General features: G+C 45.0%; 1 protein-coding gene across 14 annotated transcripts in view; it reads left to right on the top strand.

The window, feature by feature from the left end:
* The window catches only part of msi2h (RNA-binding protein Musashi homolog 2), a 360285-nt gene that overhangs the window by 335132 nt on the left and 6279 nt on the right, over window positions 1-18874 (top strand). For 9 of the 14 annotated variants that reach the window (XM_014137427.3, XM_014137419.3, XM_014137423.3 and 6 more), the window contains 2 exons: window positions 12700-12879; window positions 17549-17703. In XM_014137427.3, coding sequence (XP_013992902.1) covers window positions 12700-12879; window positions 17549-17703 — 335 coding nt within the window. 14 annotated transcript variants of the gene reach the window in all.

Raw genomic sequence — 18874 nt, 5'->3', positions numbered from 1 at the left:
TCTCAACGTCAACAGTGAAGAGGTGAATCCGGGATGCTGGCAGTTTTCAGCTGTGGTAGCATAATTTCAAAAGGGTTTTCTAAGGATCAATTAGCCTTTTCAAATGATAAACTTGGATTAGCTAACACAACGTGCCATTGGAACACAGGAGTGATGGTTGCTGATAATGGGACTCTGTACGCCAATGAAGAGATTCCATAAAAAATCTGCTGTTTCCAGCTGCAATAGTCATTTACAACATTAACAATGTCTACACTGTATTTCGGATCAATTTGATGTTATTGTAATGGACAGAAAATGTGCTTTTCTTTCAAAAACAAGGACATTTCTAAGTGACCCCAAACTTTCAACGGTAGTGTACAACTGTAATGATGTATTATTGACATAGATACAGTTCAAGTTTACATACACCTTAGCCAAATACATTTAAACTCAGTTTTTAACAATTCCTGACATTTAATCCTAGTAACAATTCCCTGTCTTAGGACAGTTAGGATCACCACTTTATTTTAAGAATGTGAAATGTCAGAATAATAGTAGAGAGAATTATTTATTTCAGCTTTTATTTATTTCATCACATTCCCAGTGGGTCAGAAGTTTACATACACTCAATTAGTATTTAGTAGCATTGCCTTTAAATTTGTCAGGAATTTCGTCGTCGTCAGACGATATAGCGAAATCATCGTCGGAAAAGGAGGACCAATATGCAGCAGAATTGAGATAGTTCATCTTGAACATTTAATAAACTCAAAATGAACATACAAAATAACAAAACGAACTCACGATGTACAGACAGTCTTCTCAGGCTCACATACGCTAGACAAGAAACAATCTCCAACAAATGACAAACACACCCTAATATATGGGACTCTCAATCAAAGGCAAAGAGAAAACACCTGCCTTCAATTGAGAGTCCCAACCCCAATTAATCAACCATAGAAACACACTCACTAGACTCCACATAGAAATACATAACCATAGACCATAAACCAAAAACCCGGAAATACTAAATCAAACGCCCTTTTACCAAAACACCACCCCGAACCACATAAAACAAATACCCTCTGCCACGTCCTGACCAAACTACAATGACAATTAACCCTTATACTGGCCAGGACATGACAGTACACCCCCCCCCCCAAAGGTGCTAACCCCGGAAGCACCGGAAAGAAAAACAAAAACCCCAAACAACAACAAAAATCCCCCTAAACTAAAGGGAGGGAAGGGAGGGTGGCTGCCGTCACCGACGGCACTTGTGCTACACCCCCCCTCCCAACCTATGCAGGTGGTGGTTCAGGCTCCGGCCTATTGTCCTCCAGAGTGCCGACCGACCCGATCAGCCTCGGACCGTAGGCAGACTCCCCCTGCTCCGGATCATGGGCAGACCTCCACCTCTCCACCCTGTATGCAGACTCAGCAATTAAACAGTTAATCTCTTAAAGTTCTGAATTGTCAGGCTTATTCAGTTCAAGGTTGCTGCTAGACTCCCTTGGGTTTTGGTCATCGGCAGACTCTGGGCCGATGGGCCACTCTGGCTGATCCTGGCCGCTGGGGCAGTCTGGCAGCTCCGGGCAGTCTGGCCACTCTGGCAGCTCCGGGCAGTCTGGCCACACTGGCAGCTCCGGGCAGTCTGGCCACTCTGGCAGCTCCGGGCAGTCTGGCCACTCTGGCAGCTCCGGGCAGTCTGGCCACTCTGGCAGCTCCGGGCAGTCTGGCCACTCTGGCAGCTCCGGGCAGTCTGGCCACTCTGGCAGCTCCGGGCAGTCTGGCCACTCTGGCAGCTCCGGGCAGTCTGGCCACTCTGGCATCTCGTGACTGACGAGCGGCTCTGGCGACTCTTGACTGACGAGCGGCCCTGGCGACTCTTGACTGACGGGCGGCCCTGGCGACTCTTGACTGACGGGCGGCCCTGGCGACTCTTGACTGACGGGCGGCTCTGGCGACTCTTGACTGACGGGCGGCCCTGGCGACTCTTGACTGACGGGCGGCCCTGGCGACGTCGGACTGGGATGACGCACTTGAAGCCTGGTGCGTGGTGCTGGTACTGGACGCACCAGACTGGGAACACGTACCTCCAGGCTAGTGCGGGGAGCGGGAACAGGACGAGTCGGACTGGGCTGACTCACTTCCGGGTCCGCACGAGAGACAGGAACTGGAAACACCGGGCTATGGAGGCGCACAGGCGGTCTTGATCTTACCTCCTGCACAACCCGTCCTGGCTGGATGGAACTAGTAGCCCTGTACGAGCGGGGTGCTCGTACAGGGCGGACTGGGCTGTGCAGGGGCCTGATGGTTGCCGTGCGTAGAGCGGGAGTTGGGTAGCCTGGTCCTAGGAGGCGTACCGGCGACCAGATGCGCTGTGCAGGCATCCTCCTACCAGGCTGGATGCCCACTCTAGCACGGCACCTGCGAGGGGCTGGAATAACGCGCACCGGACTGTGCGTGCGTATGGGTGAGAGAGTGCGCTCTTCAGCGAAACATGGCGCCCTCCACCTCATACGCTCCTCCATATAACCACGGGTAGCTGGCTTCTGGCTCTTCCTTGGCCTAGCCAAACTACCCGTGTGCCCTCCCCCAAAAAATTATTGGGGGTGCCTCTCGTGCTTCAACGCCAGTCGCGTTCCTCTGTAACGTTCCCGGTCCTTACCCGCCTTTCTCCATGGGCCCTCTCCGGCCATAACTTGCTCCCATGTCCATTTCCCACTTTTGCTCAACTCAAATTCCCTCTGCTCCTTCCTCTGCTGCTTGGTCCTGGTTTTGTGGGAGATTCTGTCAGGAATTTCGTCGTCGTCAGACGATATAGCGAAATCATCGTCGGAAAAGGAGGACCAATATGCAGCAGAATTGAGATAGTTCATCTTGAACATTTAATAAACTCAAAATGAACATACAAAATAACAAAACGAACTCACGATGTACAGACAGTCTTCTCAGGCTCACATACGCTAGACAAGAAACAATCTTCCACAAATGACAAACACAAACACACTCAATATATGGGACTCTCAATCAAAGGCAAAGAGAAAACACCTGCCTTCAATTGAGAGTCCCAACCCCAATTAATCAACCATAGAAACACACTCACTAGACTCCACATAGAAATACATAAACATAGACCAAAAACCCGGAAATACTAAATCAAACGCCCTTTTACCAAAACACCACCCCGAACCACATAAAACAAATACCCTCTGCCACATCCTGACCAAACTACAATGACAATTAACCCTTATACTGGCCAGGACGTGACAAAATTGTTTAACTTGGGGCAAACGTTTCGGGTAGCCTTCCACAAGCTTCCCACAAAACTTTGGGTGAATTTTGGGCCCATTCTTTCGACAGAGTTAGTGTAACTGAGTCAGGTTTGTAGGCCTCCTTGCTCGCACACGCTTTTTGAGTTCTGCCCACACATTGTCTATAGGATTGAGGTCAGGGCTTTGTGATGGCCACTCCAATACCTTGACTTTGTTGTCCTTAAGCCATTTTGCCACAACTTTGGAAGTATGCTTGGGGTCATTGTCCATTTGGAAGATCCATTTGCGACCAAGCTTTAACTTCTTGACTGATGTCTTGAGATGTTGCTTCAATATATCCACATAATTTTCGCCCCTCATGATGCCATCTATTTTGTGAAGTGCACCAGTCCCTCCTGCAGCAAAGCACCCCCGCAACATGATGCTGGCACCCCTGTGCTTCACGGTTGGGATGGTGTTCTTCGGCTTGCAAGCCTCTCCCTTTTTCCTCCAAACATAATGATGGTCATTATGGCCAAACAGTTCTATTTTTGTTTCATCCGACCAGAGGAAATTTCTCCAAAAAGTAGGATCTTTGTTCCCATGTTCAGTTGCTAACCGTAGTCTGGCTTTTTTATGCCGGTTTTGGAGCAGTGGCTTCTTCCTTGCTGAGTGGCCTTTCAGGTTATGTCGATATCGGACTCGGACTCGTTTTACTGTGGATATAGATACTTTTGTACCTGTTTCCTCCAGCATCTTCACAAGGTCCTTTGCTTTTGTTCTGGGATTGATTTGCACTTTTCGCATCAAAGTACGTTAATCTCTAGGAGACAGAACGTGTCTACTTCCTGAGCGGTATGACGGCTGCGTGGTCCCATGGTCTTTATACTTGCGTGCTATTATTTGTACAGATGAACGTGGTACCTTCAGGCGTTTGGAAATTTCTCCCAAGGATGAACCAGACTAGTGGAGGTCTACAATTGTTTTTCTGAGGTCTTGGCTGATTTTTTTATTTATTTTCCAATGATGTCAAGCAAAGAGGCACTGAGTTTGAAGGTAGAGCTTGGAATACATCCACAGGTACACCACCAATTGACTCAAATGATGTCAGTTAGCCTATCCGAAGCTTCTAAAGCCATGACATAATTTTCTGGAATTTTCCAAGCTGTTTAAAGGCACAGTCAACTTAGCGTATGTAAACTTCTGACCCATTTGAATTGTGATTCAGTTAATTATAAGTGAAATAATCTGTCTGTAAACAATTGTTGGAAAAATGACTTGTGTCATGCACAAAGTAGATGTCCAAAATGACTTGCCAAAACTATAGTTTATTAACAAGAACTTTGTGGAGTGGTTGAAAAACGAATTTATAATCACTCCAACATAAGTGTATGTAAACTTCCGACTTCGGCTGTAGATAACATACCATTTTTTTCATTTATGTTTGGTTTGATCATTTCTACCATATGATTCATATCCCCAGGGAAACTGTTATCTTATGGTTCTATTCTGCCTTAAAGAGAAACAAGAGGTTCTTATGTAGATGGGGTTTTCAGTATTCTCCTCCACTGAACCCTGGCTGTTTTGTTTTCCACTGATGAACCCACAGCTTGCTTGAAGAGCGAAATCATTTGGCACATTTTGACACATTATCTGAGATCATTATCCATTTCCTCCCAACAAGCTCTGTGATCCTGGGAAGTGCCCCAGAGGAGTCTGGGATTGGCTGCGTTCGCTGGGCTAAATTAATCTGGCTCCCCGGGCCCCACGGGTGCTCAGGTCCGTCCGTTTGCCCCAGATGCTGCTCCGCTTAGCTCAGCGACGAGCCCAGAAGAGCATCACATGTCCTGGGTATAGCATGCCAAACCAATCCATGTGACAGTGTTTTCCCCCAGTTTGACTGGAGCCCAGGGAGAAGATGTGACACTTTGGGGATGGCAAGGCGTCCCTGTCCCCTTCTCGCCTGCTCCTGTCCTGTCCCAGTGCAGTTGCTCACACAGCTGTGGCTGGCAGATGTTCAGGGGTCACTGGGGAGAAGCCCCTGGCGGTTGATCCATGCTGAGCCTCTCCCAATGGGCTTCAGGCAGGCTTGAGTCATTGCCTCACTCACTTTGGTTTCAGTGGAAGTTGGAGCAACTTATGAATATGAATAACTATACCTTATAAATCACTAGTCACTCATAAACACTCATTAACACTAACCAAAACCCTGGTCAAAATGTGAACGTTGTGTTGTTAGAAGGACAGTATCGGACCAGAACTGTTCTAGTGGTCAATAGATCTCCTGACTCACACCTGCAGAAGGGAAAGTAGCCCAGTCACACACCACATTGTCACATGGCTGATTAGACACCTGTCATTCACTATCAGACAACATTAAAAACGGTTATTTTCCTGTGATGAGGCACTTTTGGAAGCTATCAGTGTTTGAAAATGGATTGCGAGAGGAAGAAAGAGAGAAAGAATGAAAGGCTAAAGGAGAACAAAGGCCTGTGTATGGGCTAGCAAATGCAGGAATAAATCATCTGTTAAAATTCATTAGCCAAGCCTCTCTGAGCATAAAATGACAAGACATTAAATATGTATTATTTATGAAATGCTGCTGTCTTTGAAAAGGGGGTCTAGTGCTGTTAATTAGTCACCCATTCAGTCAGAAAATACTATTTCAAATGGAAAGTGAAAGCTAGTCTCAGCAGCCCAGAAAGCAGCAGTTTTTTATTTTTAAAATGGCATCGATGGAAATAAAGTAGCTAATTACAGTTGCTGTGAAATTCAAAGCTAATTTGGGAAGCCGTATGACAGGTATATTGACATCCTCTGTGGTGTGATGTGTGCTTATAGCCTCCAAGGAATTCAAAGGGGGCAGGGGAGAGGGAGGGATGATTGGGAGCAAACATTGCTCTAGGTGTGTGTGTGTGTGTGTGTGTGTGTGTGTGTGTGTGTGTGTGTGTGTGTGTGTGTGTGTGTGTGTGTGTGTGTGTGTGTGTGTGTGTGTGTGTGTGTGTGTGTGTGTGACGGTGTGTGTGTGTGTGACGGTGTGCGTGTGTGTGTGTGCTTGTGTGTGTGTGCGTGCGTGTGTGCGCCAGTGACGGTGTGTGCGTGTGTATTAATGTGTGTGTGTGTGTGTGCGCCAGTGACTGTGTGTGTGTGTGTGTGTGTGTGTGTGTGTGTGTGTGTGTGTGTGTGTGTGTGTGTGTGTGTGTGTGTGTGTGTGTGTGTGTGTGTGTGTGTGTGTGACGGTGTGCGTGTGTGTGTGCGTGTGTGTGTGTGCGTGCGTGTGTGCGCCAGTGACGGTGTGTGCGTGTGTATTAATGTGTGTGTGTGTGTGTGCGCCAGTGACAGCGTGTGTGTGTGTGCGCGCGCCAGTGACTGTGTGTGTGTGTGCGTGTGTGCGTGTGTGTGTGTGCGTGCGTGTGTGCGCCAGTGACGGTGTGTGTGTGTGTATTAATGTGTGTGTTTGTGTGTGTGTGTGTGTGGCGCCAGTGACAGCGTGTGTGTGTGTGTGTGTGTGTGGTGTGTGTGTGTGTGTGTGTGTGTGTGTGTGTGTGTGTGTGTGTGTGTGTGTGTGTGTGTGTGTGTGTGTGTGTGTATTAATGTGTGCGTGTGTGTGTATTTTGGGGAATTCAGTGTCAGGATAATCACAGACTTGTGCACTCTTAAACACCTCGTCCTCTCTCTAAAGTGGTTGAGGAAATATCCCCTACGTTTTACCATGAACATGATGGGCTTCTTTGTCTGTTTTCTCCAAAGAGATGAGTAAAGTAGCAAGTTTCAAGGCAGTGGTTTAGAATCACTCCTTAGAGGCAGTCATCTGGCAAAGTGTAAATGACACAGGAGCATATATCTACTTGAAGAAAGCCACCCTCGTGAAGGCAGTATGCTATGAGAGATGCAGCCTCTCCAACCCTGGGCAGTAAGTTCTGAGCTGGCCGACGAGAGCTGCCCACTCCCACCCCAGCAGCCCCTGGCCAGTGGCAAAGAGGGAGGGAGAAGAGAGGGATAATTATCAGTATAAATGGAGCTCGACGAACGATTCGCACTGCTGGGCTGCCTGATCTGGTCGCCAAGGCAACCTCAACCTGCTAATTTGTTTTGTAGATGAGTAATTACATCCAATTAGACCAGTGTGGGGAGAAAAAGAAAGTCCAAAGAAGGGGCCATTGTTCCAGTTAGATGGTGTGAATATTAATAATGGGATGCTCTCAGGCTCATAACAGATATGATCAGTGATGCTGCTGCAGCTGAGGGGGCCTATTGCCCAGCCTACCTGAGACATCACTCTACAGAGATGATGATCTGTGTGTGTGTGTGTGTGTGTGTGTGTGTGTGTGTGTGTGTGTGTGTGTGTGTGTGTGGTGTGTGTGTGTGTGTGTGTGTGTGTGTGTGTGTGTGTGTGTGTGTGTGTGTGTGTGTGTGTGTGCGCGCGCGTGCGTGTGCGTGTCCCCTCCACTGACCCCATGTCCAGTTTAAACTCCTCAGTATAGGGTTCTAGTGCACATCTCTGAGGTAGTGCACAGGTGTCTGAGCATCCACCTTTAACTAACCATGAAAGACCAAGGAAAGACGTATTACACTGGAGCACAGTGTCCTCCGCAGTTGAATAGTCACGTACTGTTATTGTAGAAGGCTTTCAGTGCTGTGACTGTCTGTAAAGCATTGTTTTATGGCACCGTTTCTGTCCTCAGTCACCTCAATCAGAATGTACATTTTTATGTTCCACACTGGTGAGTACTGATAGCCACAATGCATTTATTATCTACAGACCAAAAACTGAGAAAGGGTCTAGGTAATATGTGAATGCTCCTTGCATGTTAAAGTGGTCAGAGAGACATGCAGTATTGTGTTCTATTCTAAGAAAAAAGTCATTGTGCGATATGATATTCCATCCTGGTTTATTATTATTCATTTGTGGTAGTTCCATTGATTGGACCAGATGTTCCTTTAATATAGAAATACAGTACAGTAGTTTATAATGAGCTTTATTCCAAAGCACCACAGGGATTGTATGCATACACACATATACAAGCCCCCGTCCATCCCCCAACAGAAATGCGCTAGTGTAGAGAAATGGGAGAATTAGGCCCTCTCTAACAGCTTGGTAAAAAACATATGTCTGTTAGGATGATCAAAGGAAAGCCATTATTTCTACATCTTTGATGTTCAGCCACTTTTCTTCACTCTCGTTCTGTTTCTCACCTTCGCCCAAGTGAAAGTAGCTTAAATCATTTGTTTGCTCTGAAAAGAAAATTAGTTGGGGAAGATAATCAAGCTATTCTGCCTCTCCCAGATGGCAGCTTTGGTCCATAGAAGGGAGTGTTTTCAGTGAGCCTAATTTTATTCATATCCTCTCCCACTGGTGGCACTATCATTAGAAGCAATCTACCTGAACAATAAAAGTAATTTTGCCTGGCTTTATTAGATAAGACCCTCCCGGCAGTGAGAGGCCTCATGCCAGCAGCTGAGGACTAATTGTCCGTGTCAGCGCAAACAAAGCCGCCATGTGTATTTGTTGTGTCTGTGGATGTCGTCTTCGTGTCCTGTCGTTCCCGCTATCCTGGAATTGGCGGAATTATGCAGATTGCAACAGGAAGCTGCCATTGTCGGGGGCCTGGCAGCCGGTACCATACGGATATGGCACGGGTGGTGTGGCTGGGCCAGGGACAAAGCAGGGCCTCCCCCTCCCTCCCCTCCCTCAGCCTAGCACCTCTCAGCCGTTTAACTAATGGGGGAGATTGTGGCAAGGCCTTTGTAAAGGTCGCTGCTTGTTTGTTGTTAAAGATCTAATTAGGAAGAGGAGAGGAAGCAGAGGAAGCTTGTCTAATTAGAGATGAGCATGGGAAAACCACCTCGGAAACTCAAGGACGGACAGCTATTAGCGTGGATGTCACAAACGGATTAAACACAAGTGTCCCTAGTTTTCTCCTGGTGTCCTTAACGATTAAAGCTGGGCTGAATGCATATCTCCTGTGAAAGTCGCCTGAAGGCGGCATTCCATAGCACAGGCAGAAGAAAGGAGGATGGTGGGCAGGGGTGAAGATAAGGAGGTGGAACACTCAGGAAATTTGGTCCCTTATCCTTTTTTCCCAGTCCCGGAAGAGAGCACATCCTTCAGAGAAAAGCAGTGACCCTGTCAAATGCCCTCGTCCATAATTCAACCTGGCCCGTCCTCATTCCCGTGCTGCAGAGGGAGTGTCTCCCAGGTCGTTGATAAGCGTAAGAGACCGTCCCTGCCTGGGAGTACTGGCTCTGTGGTTAGTGGCATGGCTGTGGTGTGGGGTACAGAGGAGGTGCAGCTGGATTTAATGTCACTGGAGCACGTGCAGAATGCTGAATGGCCACACGTGTGACAGTCGGGCACAGACAGACAGACAGATATACAGACAGATATACAGAAAGACAGACAGCAGCCAGCCAGGCAGCCTCCAAACCTGAGATACAGAGATGGACTGAGGGTTGAGTGCAGATCACTGGTGACTCAGCACCTGTCCCTGGGTCCTGTCATATCCTCTCTATCACACTGAGAGGAGACAGCTCTGTCTGACACCACTGGAGTCATAACAGCTCCTTGACATTCTCTCATTTCTAGACGTGTTTGGGAAGACTTGTCTTGGGTTAGAAAGATTTACAGTTGAAGTCGGAAGTTTACATACACCTTAGCCAAATACATTTACTCAGTTTTTCACAATCCCTGACATTTAATCCTAGTAAAAAAGGATCTGTCTTAGGTCAGTTACAATCACCACTTTATTTTAAGAATGTGAAATGTAAGAATAATAGTAGAGAGAATGATTTATTTCAGCTTTTATTTCTTTCATCACATTCCCAGTGGGTCAGAAGTTTACATACACTCAATTAGTATTTGGTAGCATTGCCTTTTAAATTGGTTAACTTGGGTCAAATGTTTCGGGTAGCCTTCCACAAGCTTCCCACAATAAGTTGGGTGAATTTTGGCCTATTCCTCCTGACAGAGCTGGTGTAACTGAATCAGGTTTTTATGCCTCATTGCTCGCACATGCTTTTTGAGTTCTGCCCACACATTTTCTATAGGATTGAGGTCAGGGCTTTGTGATGGCCACTCCAATACCTTGACTTTGTTGTCCTTAAGCCATTTTGCCACAACTTTGAAAGTATGCTTGGGGTCATTGTCCATTTGGAAGACCCATTTGCGATCAAGCTTTAACTTCCTGACTGATGTCTTGAGATGTTGCTTCAGTATATCCACATAATTGTCCTACCTCATGATGCCATCTATTTTGTGAAGTGCACCAGTCCCTCCTGCAGCAAAGCACCCCCACAACATGATGCTGCCACCCCCGTGCTTCACGGTTGGGATGGTGTTCTTCGGCTTGCAAGGGTCCCCCTTTTTTGCTCCCAAGGATGAACCAGACTAGTGGAGGTCTACAATTTTTTTTCTGAGGTCTTGGCTGATTTCTTTTGATTTTCCCATGATGTCATGCAAAGAGGCACTGAGTTTGAAGGTAGGCCTTGAAATGCATCCACAGGTACACCTCCTATTGACTCAAATTATGTCAATTACCCTAACAGAAGCTTCTAAAGCCATGACATCATTTTCTGGAATTTTCCAAGCTGTTTAAAGGCACAGTCAACTTAGTGTATGTAAACTTCTGACCCACTGGAATTGTGATACAGTGAATTATAAGTGAAATAACCTGTCTGTAAACAATTGTTGGGAAAATGACTTATGTCATGCACAAAGTAGATGTCCTAACCGACTTGCCAAAACTATAGTTTGTTAACAAGGAATTTGTGGAGTGGTTGAAAAATTAGTTTTAATGACTCCAACCTAAGTGTATGTAAACTTCTGACTTCAACTGTAGGTGAAAGTACGGTTTTATCAATCTTTTTTATTCCTGCATCGACCCATTCACTCATTCATTCCTTTATCTTCCCATTAACGTTGCCCTTCTCTGAGTTGTCATCATTTTCCTCATTGGTAAAGACTGATCGGTTTTCCGTAGCAGTTGCTTAAGAGAGATGTAAAGGGGTTATTGCGTTATGGAGCTTTGTTCCACGTCTCAGGGTTTACTGTACATGACTGGAAGTCTGCCATTTCAGGAGCCCATTATTTAAGAAGTGGGAATGGAGCCCGAGTAGCGCGGTGAAACTGTGAGGCCCTAAAGCGCCGGCTAAGGAACACGCCTGGTGTTTAGATTCCATTTGGCAGCTGCTGACAAGCTCATTATGGCGGTCTAGGTGTGGCACGGCTTTGATCGCCTCTTCAGTTGGAGACTGAAATAAAAAACAAGCACACAGCAGGGAGACCTGCCATGAAAAGAGCCGCTGACGCCAATCTCAGCTTTTCCTTGAGTGGATTAACTCCCCATATTGAAGAGGTGCGAGAGGGAACAATTGCCTTTAATGGCTCTCTTTATAAGAGCAGCTTGTCTCAGATTAAGAGGACAAGCAGTAAATGTCAGCACGTCTTATTGCTGAATGACGATTTCTGAAGCGTTGATAATCCTCCATCTGTGTTGAATGAGGGCCACATTTGAATGGTCCAATAAGTGTGGAGTGTTTTGGAGCCCTGCCTTTTGTTAATGGTCAGTAAACATGAATGTGTCTCTTTGTTATCCAACCCAAAGAAAATGTCACATGCATAGACCTCAATATGTAGTAGTAGTGGTTCAAAATCAGAGGCATGAAATTAATTATTGATTTGTACGCATTCTACATTTTCCTCCCGTTGAATGATGAGTGTTTACATCAGATATGTCCAGTAAGCATTGTAGTCGTCAAATTAAAGCTGTATTGACCTGTGTTTTTAATGATTCTCCAATTTCATCCCTCTCTCTGAATTGCAGGACAATGTGAGGGAATCAGGTTAGATTGATTCATGTATAGGATTTAGAGACAGCCAGTCTACTACCTCAGAAAGCTCCTAGTTCACTGTTTGTCTTATGATTGTTACTAGCCAGTTAACAATCCTATTACCTTACACAGTCAAACATCCTATTATCTTAGACAGTCAACAATCCTATTATCTTAGACAGTCAACAATCCTATTATCTTAGACAGTCAACAATCCTATTATCTTAGACAGTCAACAATCCTATTATCTTAGACAGTCAACAATCCTATTATCTTAGACAGTCAACAATCCTATTATCTTAGACAGTCAACAATCCTATTATCTTAGACAGTCAACCATGTAATTCCAGTAAGAGGTTGGGTTCCCTATAGAGGGATGATGCGTTACCCTGGTTCCGACAGACTCCTACACTTCAGACACTCAGACTGGCAGCAGGATCTGCTGGGGAGGGAGAGCAGGGAGAGGACACAATGTATCTCAGCCAAATGAACCCCTCATAAGTAGTGTCACACACCAACCACCATGCCATGCTTATGAGTCTGGACATTGACTACTGTGAAACAATGAAACCAAACGTTTTCCACAATGATGGAGTACCTTCCCCTCCCCCTCCCCAACCTATACTGTACCTCTCAGGCTTTCACGATTACGGGTTTTACTCTGCGCCCAGTGACCAGAGGGGGGCGCCCTGCTCCTTTGCGGACTATGGCTCCCTGGGGCCCCAGGCGGCTCAGATGCTGCACAGTGAGCATGCCACCTCCGCCTGCAACTCCCCCCTCCAGCACCTGCACAGCCCGGATCAGTTTAAGAGCCCAGGTTTGTATGTGCATCTCTCTCATCCACCGTCTGGACTGTTCAGTTTGACTCATGAAGTTTCCTCCATACAGATGATCTATGCAGTTTTTTGGTTGACTTTTTTTTTTGGTCTTTGAGGGGGAAAGAAATACATGCGAAAAGGATGAACGTCTTGCCAGCAATGCATTGCATGTTTATTCCTTCTTTTTGATTTTCAATGTAACTTTTAGTTTATTTGTGAAGTTTGTTCCATGCCCCTGCTTGCTCCAAGGGGAGGACTTGTATGTTTTCCTCCATACACAGAGCATGGGAGGTAGGGGACTGGACTACAATCTCCTCTGTCCTCTGTGAGAAAGCTCTCATTTACTTCGCTTATGTCCCCATCTACCCAATTCAACCACCTGGACATTTGAACCTTTTCGATTTCAACATTTGAATGAGAGTGAAAGACTGACTGACTGGGAGAGTGAAAGGGTTAGTCAATGAAAGGGTTAGTCAGTGAAAGGGTTAGTCAATGAAAGGGTTAGTCAGTGAAAGGGTTAGTCAGTGAAAGGGTTAGTCAGTGAAAGGGTTAGTCAATGAAAGGGTTAGTCAGTGAAAGGGTTAGTCAGTGAAAGGGTTAGTCAGTGAAAGGGTTAGTCAATGAAAGGGTTAGTCAGTGAAAGGGTTAGTCAATGAAAGGGTTAGTCAGTGAAAGGGTTAGTCGGTGAAAGGGTTAGTCGGTGAAAGGGTTAGTCAGTGAAAGGGTTAGTCAGTGAGAGTGTATTGTAAATTATTGAGTGATGGATAATTGTTCTGCGAACAACTAGGCAATCAGAAGACATGTTTTGTGCATAGATTATAGTAACATTACATCCTAGTGCAGTCATATGCATCATTTAGCTATTACATTACAAGTGGCATGTTTCAGTATGATATCAGTGTGTGCTTTTTGCAGAAGCGCTGACATTTACCTTTGCAATTTGGTGTGTCTTTCCCAAGGTTGTGTTCTTTACATAGTGAAAACTATATGTTGCATCTAATAATTCAGTGGAAAACAATTGTGTTTCTATGCCATTTTCTCTACAGAAAATACGTAGCTATAACAATTTAATTTCAATTGATTACCCTCATTTTAAACCACATTCAGGGTCAGCATGTGCTATTCGTTTGGTCATAGGTTTGTTCCTGATAAAACATGTAATTTCACTAAATTACATTTCATATTTTGAGGAGTAAGTGTACATGAGAACAACCATGTTGAGAGGAAAACGTTATGAGAAGTGTTCCTTATTGACCCCAGCTCCAGGGATGTCAGGCAGAGAGCTGTAGATGTGATTTGGTGCTGTTGATCTGATCCACAGTAGATATATATGCTGGACTCACTGTATGTTCTTGTTGTATCGCTCTTCAAAACAATCTTACTAACAGTGAAAACAGATGATGTCACTGAAAATATGCTAGACTTCCTAAAGTGAGTTTGACTACTGGTGTGGCTCTCTCCTGACCAGATGTTATCCTCCCGTCCAGATGAAATGGCCATGTAGACTAGAGACAGTAATGATGTCTGCTGATGATGATGACCCAACCAGACTGACTAATGGTGCCGTCACTGCTCTGTAGAGTCCTACTCTATTGTACCAATGGAGGAGTGGAGTGGAGGAGTGGTGACCAGCAGGCAGCGGCAGGTGTTGAGGCCCCCCGCAGTCCATCCCTGTACTCCTCACTAGTCCTGCCTCATTGGCTTTGGCAGCAGACAGGAAAAGACATCTTTAGGCCCCGTGCTTTACAGCGAGGATTACACAGATCTCCTGGTTTGGAGGCCGGCCCATTCTGGGTGGAGATTTGTCTGTCTGCATGACTCATTGGGATGGATCCCTTCAGGTTTGAGCACTCCACTGTCTGTCTGTGTCCTAGGGCTTCACAGGAAGATGGCAGGACTGCAGGCCTACAGCCACTTCTCCATTTACACACAGTGGTGATAAGTGGGCTTTGATTACACACACAGCTGTAGAGAAAAGAGGGTCTACATCTAAACGCCAAGGTGCTGAATGTGGGGAATTGTATAGTGTGTTGACTCTTTTTTTCTGTGCTTGGCTGTCGAAGAGGAAGTGTTTTGTGTCTTTCCTCATTTGGTAAAGGGCCATTGTGAATGGCTCCTCCTGGTTTTCTAATGATGCCCTGTGGGTAAAGGTAGGGAAGCTGAGACAGACGCCCAGCCACGAGGAAATGAGAAAATTGTAACTGCCAGTCTGAATAGAAATGCTTTCATGGCGAATGTTAATTGTAAACCACCTCCACCCCTGTTTACCTGAGAGAGAATGCTTCCTCTGTAGCCCCAAGTGCTTTCAGACTGTGAATACATTGATGTATTTTAAAGTGCAACTCAATAGACGTGATCACACCAGTCAAACTACAGTCTACAAACTGCTTCAGTTATTAAGACCCAATTACAGGACATGAAGCATAGCTGTATGATACTACAGTGGATAAACATCATCCTATTGACCTCCTGCTTTGTCATTGCTCAGATACTTAAGCCCCAATGATGTGTTTTTCTGGGGAATGTTTGTTCATATCTACCCACCCCAGTCTCACAGACACAGTCGTATCTACAAATATCACCAGGTTTGCTTTTTTGTTGAACCTACTTTTTCAGAGTTCATGTTATTTTTGCTGAAAATAGGAAAGCAGGGTAGGCATAGAATTACATTTGTATCAGCACCTTTCTCCCTTATCCACACAAACACTTTGTCAGAGCAGAAACAACATACAAAGTGACATGAATAAGACCCCAGCGAGTGGAGTTGGTGCGGAATAGATGAGTCACCTGTGTCTTTAAAAATGCCGTGTAATCAAAGGCTGGCTCGTTAAATTAGCATGGGCGCCACTAAGCCACCAGTCAACCCCAATATGTGTAACTCATGTTTTGCTATTAAACTTAATGACTGAGGCCATGTAGCCCCAAGGTTTAAGGAAAAGCATAAATCCTGTTTCCCATTGAGGTGCGGTGCTGTGCGCCGTTCAATAGAATCCAGTAATTATAAGAAATTAGGATTACCGTTTAAACTGAAAATAGCCGTAATTGCTTAATAAGCAAGTCTATTAAGTGTTGTTCCATACAGACCAGAGCCGTGAGGCCAGCCATAGGAATGGATCCCTCAGTAGATCTCTATGCTCTGGGACAAGTTCTCATTTTACATTTAGGAAGAAACCCACTGTAGGAGGGACTTTGTGCTCCTCACAGAGTTAGTATAGATAAAGTGATGTGCCACAACTTCTGAAGGACTATAGCATCTGATAAGGGTGTGTGTTTTGCATGTTCAATAGCATCTAAAGCTTGTTTTTGAAGTGCCATGCAAGGCATCCCTGTACAGTACAGATCTTATTAGCCTCATGAGCTCAAAATCTAGCATCATGTATATATTTCTATATTAAACTCCAAACACATAGCCTACAGATCAACTTTCCATTTTTGTAGGAGATATGCCACAGTCAAGAGCCTCAGAACTCCACAGAGTGTTTCTCTTTTCCTTATAATTTAATTTCTGCATTTATTTTCATGGTTTATTTCTCAATGGCGGTGAGATGGAGGGTTATGTGAATCTGACAGCGGAGGAGATTGAAGTGGTGTAGCAGTTATACTGTTTTAAGACATCACTGTGCCTTCTCTCTCCCCCCCCCCCCCCCCCCGGCTTAGTTTTATATCGCCAGTGTTATTGGCCATCGCTGGGCGTCTGGGTTTTCAAAAGGCCTTTTTATTAGTCAGACCCTCTCCTAGCCACGGGGCATAGGTTAGAGGTCACACAGAGCGGTTCTTTTACATCTCCACATTGTGTACCTGTGGATAACCTCAGGGCAAGCTTTTATATTTTCTATATTTCCCACGGTTTATATCTCCTCTGTCTGTAGAACACTTGTGTCCTTTGCTTTCTTGCTGGAGTGGAATTTTTAACAAACATAATCAGAACTCTTTCTGCAGTTTACTGAAATCCTGAAGTCAGGAAATGGCTAGGCCAAATATCTATGGAATAGATAGATATTGTATGTAGATAAGATGCAATGATTGGCCATTTGGAATGTTTTGTCCAATCAGGTTTTTGTCTAATTGGGCAAATAAAAAAACATCAACTGATGTTATACCTGCATGAGTATAGAATCCAAAGCAACTAAGCTGCCCCCTTAACTATATGGCACCTCTTGAATATTATAATAATTACCAATAACTTCATTAAAATGAACACTTGTCCACAACATACATAACTACACCTTAATAGTTGGTAGCATGGTCCAAGTATCTCTGGTGGTCTGCTTACAGTTTCTATTGTGCATGATTGTGGTGTGAGTGTTATCACTGTATAGTATACGTAGCATGTAGATATCTCTAGAATATCATACTGGATTCATCTTTTACATTGCTCTTGCCGCCTCAAGCCTGCAACATTTCTTCTGTCAATCCCCAACAAAATGAATGCAGTTCACGTGCAAACAGGCCTCAAATGGCATTTCCAATTACTCACTAATATGTGTTATGTTTAATTATAGTCTCTTCCCAGACATATGAGTTCAGTAATGTATTCTTGGATGTGAATGTCTATATTGTGGAAGAATGACTCAGAATGAACTAGCTACATGTAAGTTATCACCTGTGCTCTGTGAAGGACCGCGGTGGAACTGAATTGTTGCCCCCCCTGCTGTGCTCTATGTACAGGGGGAAACCCAGCTCGTCCTGGAGGCTTCCCAGGTGCCAACAGCCCAGGGCCTGTAGCCGACCTGTACGGCCCTGGAGGCCAGGACTCTAATGTGGCTAACTACATCAGTGCTGCTAGCCCCCAGGCTGGCGCCGGCTTCGGCCACAGTATCGCAGTGAGTACAGTACTCCGTCTCTGTTCACTGACCGTTCTGTTTGTCTGTCTGTCTAGCGCGAACGTGTCAATCTCATTCCACGATGGGCCGAGTGCCTGTGGATTTTCGCTCCACCCTTGTACTTGATTGATGAATGAGGGTCACTGATTAGTAAGGAACTCCCCTCACCTGGTTGTCTAGGTCTTAATTGAAAGGAAAAAACTAAAACCAGCAGACAATAAGCCCTCCATGGAATGAGTTTGACACCCCTGGTCTAGCCGATTAGACTGCTGTCCTTATACAGTGCATTTGAAAAGTATTCTGACACCTTGACTTTTTCCACATTTTATTACGTTACAGCCTTATTCTAAAATTGATTAAAAATATATATTTCCCTTATCAATCCACACACAATAACCCATAATGACAAAGTAAAAACTGTTTTTTAGATTTTTCTTTTTTCTTTTTTACTGAAATATGACATTTACATAAGTACTCAGACCCTTTACTCAGTACTTTGTTGAAGCATCTTTGGCAGCGATTACAACATTGAGTCTTCTTGAGTATGACATTACAAGCTTGGCACACCTGTATTTGGGGAGTTTATCCCATTCTTCTCTGCAGATCCTCTCAAGTTCTGTCAGGTTGGATGGGGAACGTTTTCAGGTTTCTCCAGAGATGTTCGATCGGGTTCAAGTCCGGGCTCTGGCTGGGCCACTCAAGGACATTCAGAGACTTGTCCCGAAGCCACTCCTGCATTATCTTGGCTGTATGCTTAGGATCGTTGTGCTGTTGGAAGGTGAAACTTCGCCTCAGTCTGAGGTCCTGAGTGTTCTGGAGAAGGTTTTCATTAAGGATCTCTCTGTACTTTGCTCCATTCATCTTTCCCTCGATCCTGACTAGTCTCCCTGTCCCTGCCGCTAAAAAACATCCCCACAGCATGATGCTGCCACCACCGTGCTTCACCGATGGAAACAGGATGCACCTGAGCTCAATTTCGATTCTCATTGCAAAGGGTCTGAATAAGGTATTTCTGTTTTTTATTTTGTATAAATTAGCAAAAAAATCTAAAACCCTGTTTTCCCTTTGTCATTATGGGGTATTGCATGTAGATTGATTATGATTATTTTTTATTTAATCCATTAAATAAGGCTGTAACGTAACATAATTTGGAAAAAGTGAAGGGGTCTGA

Source organism: Salmo salar, chromosome 13 (genome assembly GCF_965601325.2).
Source record: "Salmo salar chromosome 13, fSalSal1, whole genome shotgun sequence".
Taxonomy (NCBI): domain Eukaryota; kingdom Metazoa; phylum Chordata; class Actinopteri; order Salmoniformes; family Salmonidae; genus Salmo; species Salmo salar.
Note: the sequence above shows the minus strand (reverse complement) of the source record. Positions and strands in the feature narration are given on the sequence as shown.